We start from the raw sequence: 16,087 nt of genomic DNA, 5'->3' as shown, positions 1-16,087 counted from the left end.
AAGAGGTGAAAATCATGGTAGACGAGCTTGCCGACTGCCCCAATACTGCATAGAACAGTTAAATGCCACCGGTATTGCTGTAGTTCGAATACCATTGATTAGAGATTTTAATGGATAAGAAGATAATTTCTAACCAGCCATGATCATCTACAGTAGAATACCTTTTGGTCGTAACAGCAACAGCATCTGGATACTATATTCCGAGTATGTACAGTTGTTAAGAAAAGCAGAGACATTCTTAATGATGCAATTGGGTTTAAACGTGAACATCAGTGGCTGTCTAATCCAAGAACTTGGCTTGCTTTTGCATTTCTCTCTCCTCTCAACTCATACAGAATATTCTGATAATGTGTGCTTCTGATACATAGCAGGAATTCAGCCCCTTTAAAGACCAAGAGAAACTGAACATCTAGATTTTTTATCCTCTTCCTAATGCTGAGGTCTCTGGTTTGGAGAGAATCTCTTGTTCTCTGACCTGACTTTCCTTCCTACTGCCTGTCTTCCTCTAGAAAAAGGCAGAACAGTCAGCAATGTTTGTTAGTTTTTGTAATCCATACTCCCCATACAACAGCAAGTTACTTTGGCATAATAACTAATATTTTATTAATATATGATATTAATATTTCTGATAAATACTGTTGATTTTTCTAAGGCAGTCTATTAAAAGCCAAAATTTCAGTTATCTCATGGTAACAGAGCGAGGTATGATCTTGGATGCTATTTTCAAACTGCTTTTCTTGGTTGTGTTTCCTTTATTTAGTCCAAATCTCCAGCAATTACATGGTATTTCATTTCATTGCTGTAATTCTAACTGTACTTTAAAATATTTAATTACAACTGATGGAATCTCCCTTCCCTTATGGAAACAGATCCAAGGCAAATCTATAGAATTTGTGAACTGAAAGAGATTGGAAGTCGTTCATTTCTAAAACAACTACTATTTATTCTCTAAAAGCATGCTGCCTTCCAAGTACCCATTGACCACAGTTTCCCAAGAGCTCTATTCTCCATTCTTCTTAACCACACAGCAAACATTTTAAAGGTACCAAATAGCTCCCTCTGAATTCCCTATTTCTTAAAGATTCCTCATTCACATATATTTTATTAACTACTAGTTGCCCTTAGTGGAATTTGGGCATATTTCCATGATCTCTCATAGCCTGAAGCAGAGATTCTTTTTCTCCTAGATTAAACTAGTACTCAGTACCATAGACTTCTGAAAGTAGACCTTTAGGGAGAAGCAAAGATCAAAACTAGAGAATTCTAGTAGTTACTCCCCACACCACCCAAACACACAAACCTCCACACACACACAATCAACAACACCCTCCAGAATAATGTTTCTGAATTCTCTGTAGAACAACCAGATGGCAGACATATTTCAAAACACATTACATCCAATCCTTACATGAGCATAGGAATTAGATCATTTGAGTTCTGAAAAACATCCACATTGGATGAAGGGATAAGATGACCCTTTGAAATAGCCCGCAGCACAAACAGGAAAGCAGAACATCATCTCTCCCTGCAGTTCCCACCACTGCTCCAAAGTGGAGCCAAGAAGCCCTAACAAGACACACATGGGTGGCCACTAGGGACGTCCCATTTCCAGGCACCATTTAACCGGGCAAAGAGGGACAGCCACACCATGGAAACCTCTCAATGGGTCCCTGGCGTTGTAAATTTTACATGATGGAATTAAACAACTGCCCAGGTGTCCAGCCTTGGGTCATGAGAATGCGCAGCACCAGAACCTACCTACCTCGGACTTCCACACAACGTAGAGGTGGCTGTGGCTGTTGGGGGGGGACTGGAACTTCCTCTGCTGGAGCCACCTCCTGGGAGAAGTGAAGATGCCATTAGGGCCACCCCCGGAGGAGCAGAGGATGGCGCTGCGGCCACTGCCAGGCCCAGCCAGGACTGAAGGCAGGTCCCAGGCCATGCTCTTCTTGAGGCCGCCGCGACCCAGGGGGATCTCATAGTCAAAGTGGAAGCTGCCAGAGGGCGACTTCTCCTGCGGGGTGCTGGGCGTGGAGAAGGATGAGCAGAGGGGTCTAGGGGGCGGGAGTCGGTTGGACCGGGGGTGTGGGCCCCGAGGGGAGGACGCCGAGCGGGGGCTGAAACCCTCGGCTGGAGACAGTGGGGAGCAGAGGCGGCCCCCGGTGGCCCCCCGCGAGCTGCCCTCCATGCCCGCCTCGCCCCCACAGCCGCCGATCAGGGCCGGGTCCAAGCTGCGGGTCTGGCGCAGCTTCCTCTTGGAGAAGCCCTTGGCCGAGGCCGCGCCACCCGAGGCCGGCGAGGAGCAGGAGAAGACACTGTGGAGTAGGCTCTGGGCGGACATCTCGGCGGGACTGTGCCTAAGGGCCACCCTCTTCCCGCTCTCGGGGACGCTGGCGATTTGGAACCGGGAAAGGAAGGGGGCTCAGGCTAGGCTGCCAGGCGGGGCTGGCCCGAGGCTGGCCGAGGGCGGTGGAGGGCAGTGCCCGGCTCACGCGCCACCAGCGCGCTCCAAGTGCCCCAGCGGGTGCAGAAGCATAAGATCCATCACCAGCCTTCTAGGAAAAGAGGTCGGGTGGCCTCCTGTGGCCGCCAGAACCTTGTCCCAGAGCCACAGCCGCGAAAGAGGTGAGGAAGAGAAGGAGGAAGGTCAGGCGCTCTCTGGGTTCCCAGCTCCAGCCCGCCAGCGCCACTCCCCCTTCCCAGCCAAGGCAGGAGACGCCGAGCTCCCGCTCGCTGGCTCTGGACAGCCTCGAAGTCTTCAGCAAGCTCCTCCTCGCGCCCTGAGGACAGTCCCGAGGGCTGGGGAGGAGGCCTCCCGGGCGTGCGCTCAGGGCGCGTCCTTCGCACTCCCCGGGCTGCGAGAGCGACTTCCTCCGGCTCTGAAGTTGGGCGCCCGAGCTGCGCCTGGGCTGTACCGTCGTGGCGTCCCGGCCCCTGAAGCAGCGCGTCTGGCCTCCCCTTGGCTGTTGCGCCCACTCCTCCGACTGGCTAGGTGCGAGGGTGTCTCCAAGCTCCAGGTTCCCTCGGGGTGCTAGCCTTGCTACGAAGTGGGGACACGAACCGCGCTTGCCTAGGGCCTCCCAAGGGCTGAGTGGCTATGATGGGAGAGAATTCCTGGCTGCGCTCAGGGAGCTAAGGAGAAAGCCCCAGGGGCGAGTGCCCAAACCCCGCCGGATAAGGGCTCTGGATATTCGCAGCCCAGCCGTGGGCCCAGAGCTGGAGCGGAGCTGTCCCCGCACGCTCACGCTGGAGGCAGAGGGAAGGGGGTGGGCGGGACGAATAGGGCGGGAGGGAAGCCAGGTCTGGAGCTGGGGCGGAGCCAAGAGCAGGAGAAAGCAGAACGTGGAGTTTTCCAGGCGCCAAACTTGGGAGCCGCGCAGAGAGAGCGCAGCTCGCCCCTGATACCGGGTCTCCAGGGGAGAAAGCTAGTAAGGACGGAAGTTCGGACCTTCTCCCTGTCTCCCCTCCCCCAGATCAAGGGGGCGCCAGCTCCACTCACGTTTCTGGAAAGGAAAGGAAGTGTCAGATTGCACCCCACCCACTGGTGTCAGATGGGCAGCCCAGGACGGTTGCTCTAAAGTTGGAGTTAAATCTCCTGTCTTCCTTTTTCAACCCCCTGCTGCTTTTTTTTCTTTTCTTTTCTTTTTATTCTAAGGACAGAGATTCAGTTCAAAAGCAGTGGCCGCAAATGAAGGGACTGGAGATGGGGACCTACTATGGAGGTGGGGGTAGTCCTGGCCCAGTAAGGGTCATGTGTGAATGTATTCGAAGAGGAGTGGTGAGTGAGGCTGGGCAGGAGGCAGGCGCCCAAAGCGGCGTCAGCCCAGAGGCTGCGGAGATTGGCGCTCACAAGTGATAGGTCTCCAGGTTCCGCTCTGGGATGCCTCTGGGCGAAGCGCGCAGCGGCCACATTCCTGAGAAGCTGGAGAACACTGGCGATGTCAATGTTCCCCACTTGGAAACGAGTCTGGAAGCAGCTTTTCCCGCTACTGTCCGACCGGAATCTAAAAAGCTCAAAGCCTCGCCCGCCTCTTGGCAGGCTTTGTGATGTAACATTTAAGTTTTGCAACGCAACTTACAACCTTCTCCATAGGGGAGCAGAAAGAATGTTGGAAATGCCTGTGTACTTATTTAACTATGTTCGTGTGTCCTCTTTTACCACTTCAGGGTAAAGAGAATTATCTATGAATGTAAAGGTGACTTTCCTCTACCATATCTTTTATTAAAGAAAGAAAAACTTAACAGTGAACTTACAACTGCAAGTGTTTGGCACAAACGTTCACCTTACTGTGGGTATATAAGAATTATCCAACTTTGATTTTGGAAGACTTCTTTTATTCCCTATAAAATTTCCAGGGGAGGGGGGTGGGGGAATGGGATAGGCTGGTGATGGGTAGTAAGGAGGGCACGTATTGCATGGTGCACTGGGTGTTATACGCAAGTAATGAATCATGGAACTTTACATCAAAAACTAGGGATGTACTGTATGGTGACTAACATAATAAAAAAAAAATTTCCAGGGGAAAATTCTGTCTTTTTCAAAAGTGTGTTCGATGTTCCTACTTATCCAACTATCTAGGAGAAGGCACCTCCTAAAACCTAGCAGAAGAATCCAACACCTCCACAAAGGGCTTCATTCGACCCCCAGGATCTCTGCTGCACAGGTTTTTGTAAATGTGGTGGGACAGACTACATCCATGGAGTTCCTTCTGGTAACTTCATGACCTATCTGCTGCCTGAAGACACACTGAGTAACAAATTTCCCAGGACACTCACCGCTGTCCATCTCTTCACACCCTGAGACTTAAGTATTTTCATTGTTTGACGATTAGGTATGTTTGGAGAAGCACAGCATTTAAAGTCGCTTACTTCCCTGCCTGACTACACACGCCAAATTACGTGTGGGGGATTGTTGGTGTTTTCTCTCTTCCCTCCTCAAACAAGTCACATTTGAAGTAAACGAGGGCAGGTCTTGCCTGCCCTTTCCTTTCTCAACAATACCCTGTAATTTGTCACTAGTAATGAAAACACTTAATGTCTCTACCATTCAGATACCATTGCATGGAATTGGTTATGCCTCATTGGATTTTGGCATTTGGAGTAGATGGTTAACAAAGTTACACTTCATAAGATCTCTTATAACTCAAGGTGGTTGAGCAAATGTAATATATGGTTCATATACATTCTATTTCTCTAAACCCATATGATGACCATGGGGTTGAAAATGCAACCCTGTCAGGATAATGTAAGGCTTGTAAGAATGCCCTCCAGATACGAAGTCAAACATTCCTGCTTATGGATGTTGGAGAGCCAATGAGCAGAAGGACTCTTCTATTGGCACTTGGGGCTTGGAGCAGACACATGCAGTTAATTCATCATCTTGTTTCCAATGGGTCTTAACCCTCTATAAGCCTGAAGCTTGTCTCACAGTTGGGAACAATGAATAAATTGTTTTAAATATTCATAAAATTAACTTTGCGCTCCTTTTTCAAAACCCAGTGTAAGTATGTGAGCTTTTAAAACATCGGGGGATGGGGTGCCTGGGTGGCACAGCGGTTAAGCGGCTGCCTTCGGCTCAGGGCGTGATCCCAGCGTTCTGGGATCGAGCCCCACATCAGGCTCCTCCGCTATGAGCCTGCTTCTTCCTCTCCCACTCCCCCTGCTTGTGTTCCCTCTCTCGCTGGCTGTCTCTATCTCTGTCAAATAAATAAATAAATAAATAAATAAATAAATAAATAAATAAATAAATAAATAAAACACCGGGGGAAATGTAGTGGTACTTCTGGAAAGAAAGCGTTCATAAGAAAATTATTTGCATTTTTAATGATATTTTTTGAAATATTTTTATTTCCAACCTGACTGCTATTAGGTTTATTTTACAGTCATTGTGGTTTGTGGCATATTTATTCATTCCTAGTTAAAGCCTCCAATTTTACTCTTGTTTGTTATATAATCCCTTTGCTTATATAGACCCAGCTCACATTGGCCTTTCTGATTGACTCTCATCTTGATTAAGGAAGATCTGGGTTTCATTTACCAATTTCAGAAATGGCTGGTCTTGTTACACTGATCGCCAGAATCTTTCTTACAATTCATCAGCCTGCTTCATAAGCAATATAACTGGTAGTCTAGAAATAAATGGCTTTAAATGTGTGTGTGTATATATATATATATATATATATATATATATATACACATACATATAAAAACAGATCTGCAGGACTTTGCTCCTTTATGAGGGCATTTGCTACTGAAAAGTAGTGTCCACATTTGTTTATTTTTTTCCCTCAGAACCAAAGTTAATCAAAGCCTTAGGATCCTGTTATTAAAGATCTGTTCACTCTTCATGCCCCCATTATAATTATCCTAGAAATTCAATATAAAAAAATATATCCCATCTGGTCATGGCACAAGAATATTCCAATGAAAGTTCTAGAGCCCATGGTCTGACATCAAGGTGTCCTCTTATCAAGGATCCTAGAATACTCATCAGTTTTCTTTGTATTCCCTTGAGATGCTGTTCTAAAAACACATACATCTTACTACCAAAGGATATATTCTGTTAAACCTAAATTTCCCTTTTCTTAACTTTATCCCTTGAAAGTTTTCTTATCTCCAGCCAAAATTCCTCTTTCCCCTTGGTGTTTAGACCCTCAAGCTATTTGCAGATTTTTATCATGCCCCTTGGGTCTGACTTTGTGGTTTGGCTACACTATAAAGTTCATATTTTGCTTTAAAACCATCATTGTAGATGATCTCCTCTGGACTCCCTCCAGTTGCTTGTTTCTTTTCAGTTCTTGATGTCTAATGTTCTAGGTTGGGGCATCCTATTTTGCCCTTGTTTGTTATATAACCCCATTGCTTATATCATCCCAAATCACATTCAACTTCCTGACTGATTGCCATATAATATTTCAGATTTCTATCTGATTGGCTCCCAATGCTTAGTCAGCATCACTGATTTTTGCTTCATTCTGCCTGTGTCTCTCAAACTGATTGTGATCCCTCTGGTATCATTTCTACATTTTTAGTGGTATCTAGGGTAAACAGTTCACAGCACCTCACTCCCCCATAGAGGAAGTCCAGAGTTCTGCCTCTAAGTTCCTGAAACATGAAAAGGGGGCCAGGTTTTTACTCTACGTGATGTGGAATATATGAGAACCTTACAGGACTTAAGAATGCTAATTACATTAAATAACCAGACTGCTCCATGCTCAAACTGCTTCTTGATTGTAAGCTAGGAATTTTTTGTAGCTGAACTAAGACTGTTTCTTCTGATTCCTATTCTAGGATCTCCCTGAATGAATAGAATTACCCAGGCACTTAAACTACAATTGATGGATGTCAGTGGAGATAAATCTAGAGTCGCAGGATAATTCCATATGGGTAAGATTAGCAAAAACTCACTGTCTTAAACATCAACCCAGCATTGAGGAACAGTGATCATTTTCCAAACATGAAAATATTGTCGGGGCGCCTGCGTGGCTCAGTTGGGTTAAGCGTCTGCCTTCAGCTCAGGTCATGACCTAAGGGTCCTGGGATTGAGTCCCCACTTTAGGCTCCCTGCTCAGTGGGAAGGCTGCTTCTCCCTCTGCCCCTTCCCCTCCCCCTCCTCATTCTCTCTCTCTCTCTCTCTCTCAAATAAACTCTTTTAAAAAAAGAAAGAAAATACTGTCATAAATATTCTCTAGAAGGTAAATATAATGATTTGCAAGATATAAGCATATTTGAGAGCTTGAGTCATAATCCATACTATGATGTGAGAAGACTAAGATATAATTTCCACTCTCCAGCTTAGAGAACTATTACCAAAAGACACATTCAGGGGGAAAAAATCTTCACACAAACACTAAAGGGAAAAAGCACTGAACATGTCTATACCATTTGTTACTTGAATTTAATATTGTACTCAAGATCATCTATTCAAACAACTTGATCCTGACCTTTTATTCAGGACCTTTTAAACAATATAATAACTAAACAATATAATAACCTTTTAATCAGGACCTTTTAAACAATAACTAACACTTGTTGGAACTTACTACATGGCAGGCGCTGGGCTGAAATCACGCATGTGCTATCGAAATCAACAGTCACACACACACACACACACACACACACACAAAGCTAGAATACTTAATCCCAATTTTACAGATGAAGAAAACCAAGACCTAGAGCAGTCCTACAGGTCACCCCCTGGTTAAGTGGCAGAGCTAGCATTCAGATCCATGTCATCTAACCTCAACCTCTAACTCTCGCAGGACGAGACCTGCAGATTAAGAAGCCCTTCATTTCGAAGGTGCTTTGGGACCCCTTCTGGATGGATCTCAATTTGTTGGTTTCCCATCTAGCTATGTGACCTTGGGCATATCATTTCACAGCTCTCAATCTCACTTCTCCATCTGCGAAATCACATTCAGTTCAGAAGGCTGTAGAGAGGGAAATAACCTACTGTATGCAGCATGATTAGCAAAGAACATTCCGGAGAGAACAAGCACAATGACAGGAGTTATAACTATAACCTATACAAAATCTATACATTTTAAATTACTTTATGAATCCAGATATATTGAATGACCAACCATCCCTAATGTGAGTTCGCCTGTCTAACAACCAAAAGACCTATCCAAACCTTTCCAATCTGCTAATGAATCATTTAAAATTATTTGAAAAAGAACTGTAGTTGACTCTGAATAGTCATAGCTGGGATTTTCACCACTGCCCCAAGTTTTAGTGAGGTGCTATCAATACCAGCTAAACAATACCAACATAGTCTTTCAAGGTAGGGCACTTTTTTGAGTTAAATGAAGGACAATTTGGGATTCTCTGTATTCAGAGAGGAGTGTAGGAAATGTTTTGCCTCCTACTACATTTATATGCCAACAGGCCAGGTTTTTTTGGCTCAATTTCACATTGCCCAGAATTAGAACCACGAACCGTCTCTCTAAAAGAGGCATGCAGTTGAGGTTTGAGGTTTGATCGCAGGGTCCTGGGATGGAGGCCTGCATGGGGCTCCACACTCAGCGCAGTCTGCTTAAGATTCTCTCCCTCTCCCTCTGCCCCCACCTAAAATAAATAAATAAATCTTTAAGAAAAGAAAAACAACAACTTACGCGAAGTCCCAGTATGGATGTGCTTAGCAGAATACCAGGAGCCACACATGAAACAAACAATTGTCGTTTACCTGCAGCCAGCATTTGAAAGAATCTTCCAACATCAAATCCTAAATTATGACCATCATCACTTTTGGTTTTGGCTTTGAAACTTGATCTTAAGAGACTTTTAATAACAATACAAGTTGGCTGGCAACCAAATTCTGTTTCAGTTTATAAACATTTTATTTTTAAATTTATTTTGGTGGGGAGGAGCAGGGGGAGAGGAAGAGAATCTTAAGCAGACTCTGTGCTGAGCGTGGAGCCAATGCTGGGCTCCATCTCACGACCCTGAGATCATGACCAGAGCCGAAACCAAGAGTTGGTGGCTTAACTGACTGTACCACCCAGGCGCCCCATCAGTTTATTAACATTTTTGAACACACAGTTTGTGCCTATAGCACTCCTTTTTTTTGCTTTCTCCTATCTTTGCAGGTGAAGGTGTACTTGGAGTCTCAAAGTAAGTTAATTTTACCTAAACCTGGTATATGGTTCAGCTGTATTTACATAGTTTTTAACATCTTCCCACAGCATGTTTTAGACTACTTTTGAGGACGAAGAATTAGGTAATGGGATGCCTAGGTGGCTCAGTCAGTTAAATATCTGCCTTCAGCTCAGGTCATGATCCCAGGGTCCTGGAATCGAGTCCCACATCGGGCTCCCAGCTCAGCGGAAGCCTGCTTCTCCCTCTCCTTGTGTCCCTCCCCCAGCCTGTGCGTTCTCTCTCGCTCTCGCTCTCAAATAAATAAAATCTTTTTTAAAAATTAGGTAATAATGTAAATTATTTTTAATATTTTGTTACTCTAAAATTTTCATAATCTAAACATTTTCAATACTTTTAATTTTTAAAAGTAAATAATGTAGAACGTTTTTCCTCTAAAACTTTCATTTTCCCCAGAATCCTGACTTCGCTACAATGAATGGAAACAAGAAAACCTATTGGCCCAACACTTTTTCTAGTGACAAGATAGGGTGGGGCACAGGAGGGAATGAAGAAAGAAAAACAGCTGGTACTGTGCCTAGGGTGTGTATTTTCTTCTCATCTATTTTACTGAGGCCTAATCTATATACAATAAACTGTACCAATGAGTTTTGACAGCTGTAAATACCTATGAAACCACCAGCACAATCAAGTCCAGAACATTCCCATCACCTCCTCGGTTAGCTTTTATTACTGTTCCATGAACACCAACAACTAGATTTTGCCCCACGTAATGGTTGAATTATGCCTTCAGTCAATATATAGGGGGAGGCAGGAGGGACTAAAGAGAGAACAGAGCTTTTTGCTTCTTGTAGTGGGTCGGATTATGTCCCCCCAAAAGACATGTCTAAGTCCTAATCTGTGGTATCAGAGAATGTGACCTTATCTGGAAATGGGGTCCTTGCAGCTGTAGTCAAGTTAAGATTAGGTCAGACTGGATTAGGGTGGAACCTAAATCCAATGACTGGTGTCTTTATAAGAGAAAAGAGAGGGTATTTGGACACACACACACACACACACACACACACGAAGGCCATGTGAAAATGCAGGCACAGACTGAAGTGATACATCTACAAGCCAAGAAACACCAAAGATTGCCAGCAACTACCAGAAGCTGGGAGAGAGGCACGAAACAGATTCTCTCTCAGAGCCTCCAGAAGGAACCAATCCTCCTGACACCTTGATTTCAGACTTCTGGCCTTCTTAACTGTGAGGGAAAAAATTTCTGTTGTTTTAAGTCACCCACTTTGTAACAATTGGTTGTATTTCTTAAGCATAGCATGGCCACAGCTTGGTTCTCGTTGTAACAATTTAATAAAACCCAGAACCAAGGAATTCATTGAGCAAAAAGCAATCACAGAGAATTGTAAAGTAAGGCAAAAGAATAGCTAATGAATGGTTCTAAGTACAGTGACATCCTTGCCATAGCAGCAGCTAAGCTGCAGCTCGGTCCCACACTTGGTTCTAACCCTCCTTCAGGATGGAGTTCAGATCACTTTTCCCCTTGGGAACCTTCTGTCCTTCCGTGCATTTGTTTCAAGAAAGGTGTTGGGGCTTGGTTTTGTAAGTGGTCAGCAACACACAGAAGTGTATCACTAGCTCAAGCCAAAAAGAGATACTCAAACTGGGAGGGCTGCGATACTTTACCTTCTCTGGTGCTTAATGCACTCTTCATTTAAGGAGCTGAGCACACACCTGGGATGCAAACAAGTTCAAATGCCAGAACAGGCCTGAGAGAAAGGCCTTCTAAAGGACAGATGGGAGCTGATCAAACTCTTCAACAGGCATGGAGAACCAGAGCCCAGTAAGGTTTCTCTAGAGAGAATCTCCAGGGATCCAGTTGAAAAAAGCAGAGCTGCTCAAGTTAATAGCTGCATGCCCTTCATTTGCCTCCTGTAGGATTTATTGGGAATTCCTTGGGTATTTTTCACAGTTCACTGCTTTGTGGCATGACACAGATTAGAGACATACCAAAGAACTCCCACCCCTTTTAAAGATATAGGAATGAAAATAAGACACTCACAGACTGTAATAAGCAGGTTGTGGATTGGGGAGCTAATTTTAAGGGGTTTTCCCCCTTTTTAAATAGAAATGGTTTCAGAAAGCAGTGCTATGGAGTTGACAAACGCAAACTGCAGAAGTTGTTGAAGGTTTACACAGCAGTGGGGAAAAGCCAGGAATGAGAATCATAGGTCTTTTAGTACAGGCTCAGCCACTAACTAGCGTAGTCAACTCACCTTTGCAAGATAAATCCCTACTCACCTTCCTGGTCTCAGCTTCAAAGTCACTCTCCTGAGGAGCTCTCCCTGCCTACTACTCCTGCCTCAGCTAAGTCCCTGTTACATGCTCTTTTACTCACAGACTTTTCCTTCATCATAGCACTTGCCAACAGAATGATAATTACACGGTATTCATTAGCGCAATTGTGTATGTTCAAGCTCTAATATCCCCAAGATCATGAGTTCCATGAAGCAGGAGCCATGACTGATTCGTTTTCCCTTGTATCCCCAGTGCTGAAACAGCTCATATCGCATAAGAATAAGGGCTCAATCCATAATCATAAATCGATCTGTCAGTCCCTCTCCCCTCATCTGGGATCTGGCTCTTTCAGTCCCTGCTGGCTCTTGCCTTCTGTGTCTCAGAAAACTTGGAATTATCCTCAAGCATCAGAGGGAGGTATCTGTTGATCTGACTTGTTGTGAAAGGACTGAAATAAGCAATAATGATATAGTCATCTGCTTATCAAACTGTTGCTATTTTGTTAAATGCATGACCTCTGAGCTGGACATTTCCAAGTTTGAATCCTAGGTGTGCGGGGGGTGGGGGTGGCGCACGTGTGTGTGTGTGAGAGAGAGACAGACAGAGAGACAGACAGAGACAGACAAACTAACCAATGCTATTGGTTATTTAATTCTTCATGGATTCAGTGCTTCCTCTGATACAGGGAGTTTATGACTCTAAGATATAAAGCAATTAGTACATTTTTCAACATAGAACACATACATAATAACTGTTACCTATTATTAATAAAATTTACTAGCATGGATTATAGAAATAAAGTACATAGTATGGCCTATCTAGGCTTGTCTATCTGTATGTACCATCATAAAATCAAATACCTAATAACAGTAATAGTAATAATAGCCAACCCTTCATACACATTAAGTGCTTCACCAAGTACTTTACATGGGTTATCTTATTTAATTCTCACAACTTGATAAGATGCTTATTGCCTTCATTTCCCAATGAGGAAACTGAATCACTCAGAGGTTACAAACTTGCCTGAGTGAGCTAATAAGTGGTAAAGCCAGGATTTGCCCAACTTAGCTGATCAATGATGGAGCAAGTTCATCCCAGACACACAATGCTAATTGGGTTTATAAAATCTGTTTTCTATGGAAGATGTGTGACAAATAAAAGAAGTCACGCTAATCTCCCCATTCACATAATCTAGACCACATGCACAAGTTTGGGGCTATCTGGGTGTGGGGATCAGGTGTGGAGGAAGGGAGGAAGGCAGGCTTAACATTTCCCAAGCAACTATTCTGTGCCAAAAACTCTGCATAAATGATTCCTACACAACTTTGCTATGATGTGAATATTCTTTTTTTTTTTAAGATCTTATTTATTTATTTGACAGAGAGAGACAGCCAGGGAGAGAGGGAACACAAGCAGGGGGAGTGGGAAAGGAAGAAGCAGGCTCCTAGCAGAGGAGTCTGATGTGGGGCTCGATCCCAGAACGCTGGGATCACGCCCTGAGCCAAAGGCAGATGCTTAACGACTGCACCACCCAGGTGCCCCTTTGATGTGAATATTCTTATTCCCATCTCCACCATGGTGAAATCACCATAAATCAGTGATCTACACCCACATCTGTCTAACGTCAAAACCCACTTACTTCCCACTACACAAATGTTGAAACTGGCTAAAGAAGATCATGGTCATCATAAAACCTAAATAGGAATGTCATACCCCTAACTTGAACTTGCCCTTTGTACTTTCGAAATGCAGATGGAAATTAGACAGGCATACCTCTGTGTTTCTTGTGCATATTTTCACTTATTAAAGGAGTTCTAGCCTTCCTTCCTCCAGGGTAAGTCTTCAATTTTTTTTCTGGTATCAGTACTTTGCTTTAAACATGTTCCTTTGGACATTTTTCACTTGCTGCATATTCCTCTTAAATTATGAAGCCCCAAACTGGACACAGTGCTCTTATAAGGGACATATGTGTTTAGTTTATGTATGCCAAATAAGAAGTTGAATAGAAGGCTTTTATTCACATTTTATGACCTGCCTGATATGTGTAGGATGGTAGTAAGTTCATCAAATTCTTGTTATCTATAAAGTAAAAGGAGACCAATCCTACCAAACGGGGTTCTAACGTTATGAGAAATAAGTTGCTAAATTCCCTTTTATTATTCAGAACAGCTCCTTCTGCCCAAATGAGTTCTCATCAATGGAAAGTCGGTATCTTGAGCCAGATGATCCTTGGGGTGCATGCTGTATCAAAAAGTGTCTTTCTAAATGGAGACTGAGCGCATAAAGCAGAGGGCCAAGAAAGTATCTATTTGGCTCAAGCATGCGACACAACGTGGATCATTAAGATAAGGGAAAAAGCGTGTTTAAACTACTTGAGAGCCTGACTGAAAGAAATGTGATCACGTAAACCTTTTATTCAAAAGTCCTGAATTTAAAAACACATATACATACACACAACCTTTATTGATCGTAAGCCCTTACATCTCAGCACTTGCTAAGGCAGTCTTATATGCATTCAGTAGGTCCTCAAGTCGGCACCCCTCTCTCCCTAGTTGTTAGCACCTCCACCAGCAATGAGACTCAGACAAGTAGGAGAAACACAGCATCTAATCTACTTAAGAAATGAAGAAAGCTGTGGCACAGAAATGGCAAGTGACATGCCTATAATAAGACTATGTTCCATTCATTTTTTTAACCCTAGAATATTCCACAATGGCTGACACAAGACAGGCACTTATTAAAATGAAAAAATGAATGAATGAGAGATTACTGGAGCTAGAATTATTTTTGCCTTCTGACAAGCTGAGGTCACCCTCTATAACATTATTGAGATATAAATCACATACTATCAAATTCACCCATTTTCAGCTCAGTTCATTTAAACTCAACTTAGCTAAATCGTGCTAGATTATACATATTTACTTAAAGTCTGCTTCAAGATTTATCAGGAGATGAGGTGAGTACGCACAGTTAAAACCAGTTTTTGTAATCTATCTCTTGATTTATTTGTTAATGCGACCCTTGTGACCACCAGTTGAGAAACGAAAACTAAAAAGTACAAGTCACTGATAAAAGAAAATGAAAAATACAAATAAATAGAAAGACATTCCATGTTCATTGACTGCAAGAATCAATATTGTTAAAAAGGTCCATACTACTCAAAGGAATTTACATGTTCAATGCAATCCCTATGAAAATCCCAATGGCATTCTTAACAGAATGAGAACAAATAATTCTAAAATTTGTATGGAACTACAGAAGATTCCAAGTAGGGCGCCTGGGTGGCTCAGTCGTTAAGCGTCTGCCTTCGGCTCAGGTCATGATCCCAGCATTCTGGGATCGAGCACTGCATTGGGCTCCCTGCTCAGCGGGAAGCCTGCTTCTCCGTCTCCACTCCCCCTGCTTGTGTTCCCTCTCTTGCTGCCTCTCTCTCTGTCAAATAAATAAATAAAATCTTAAAAAAAGAAGAAGAAGAAGAAGAAGAAAATTCCAACTAGCCAAAGTCATCTTGAGAAAGAATAACAAAGTAGGGGGAATCACACTCTCTGATTTCAAACTATACTACAAAGCTGTAGTAATCAAAACAATATGATATTGGCATAAAAACAGACATATAGATCAATGGAACAGAATAGAAAGCCCCCAAATAAGCCCACGCATTTATGGTCATTAATTTACTACAAAAGAGGCAAGATTAGCAATAGGGAAAGGACAGTCTCTTCAATAAACAGTGGTGGGAAAACTGGACAACCACATGCAAAAGAATGGAACTAAAACACTATCTTACACCATACACAAAAATTAACTCCAAATGGATTAAAGACTTGAATGTAAAACCTGAAACCATAAAATTTCTAAGAGAAAACATAGGCGGTAAACTTCTTGACATTGGTCTTAGTGATGTTTTTCTTGGATCTGACTCCAGAGGCAAGGGAAACAAAAGCAAAAATGAACAAACGGGACTACATGAAACTAAAAAGCTTCTGCACAGCAAAAGAAATCATCAATAAAGCAAAAAGGCAACCTACTGAATAGAGGAAGATTTTTGCAAATCATATAACCAATAAGGGGTTAATATCTCAAATACAAAAGAATTTATAGAAGTTAATAACAAAACAAACAACCCAATTAAAAATGGGCAGAGAACCCAAATAGATATTTTTCCAAAGAAGACATATAGATGGACAACAAGCAC

The 16,087-nt window shown here is 43.2% G+C and overlaps 1 protein-coding gene across 2 annotated transcripts in view; it reads right to left on the bottom strand.

The window, feature by feature from the left end:
- ARHGAP6 (Rho GTPase activating protein 6) overlaps positions 1 to 3,252 on the bottom strand; it is a 481,352-nt gene extending 478,100 nt beyond the window's left edge. For both annotated transcript variants that reach the window (XM_087859862.1, XM_087859863.1), the window contains exon 1: positions 1,763 to 3,252. In XM_087859862.1, coding sequence (XP_087715988.1) covers positions 1,763 to 2,341 — 579 coding nt within the window. In that variant the 5' untranslated portion in view covers positions 2,342 to 3,252. The remainder of the gene's footprint in view (positions 1 to 1,762) is intronic.
- Positions 3,253 to 16,087: the final 12,835 nt, after the last annotated feature.

Source organism: Ursus americanus, chromosome X (genome assembly GCF_024610735.1).
Source record: "Ursus americanus isolate L20-20 chromosome X, mUrsAme1.1.p, whole genome shotgun sequence".
Lineage (NCBI taxonomy): Eukaryota > Metazoa > Chordata > Mammalia > Carnivora > Ursidae > Ursus > Ursus americanus.
Note: the sequence above shows the minus strand (reverse complement) of the source record. Positions and strands in the feature narration are given on the sequence as shown.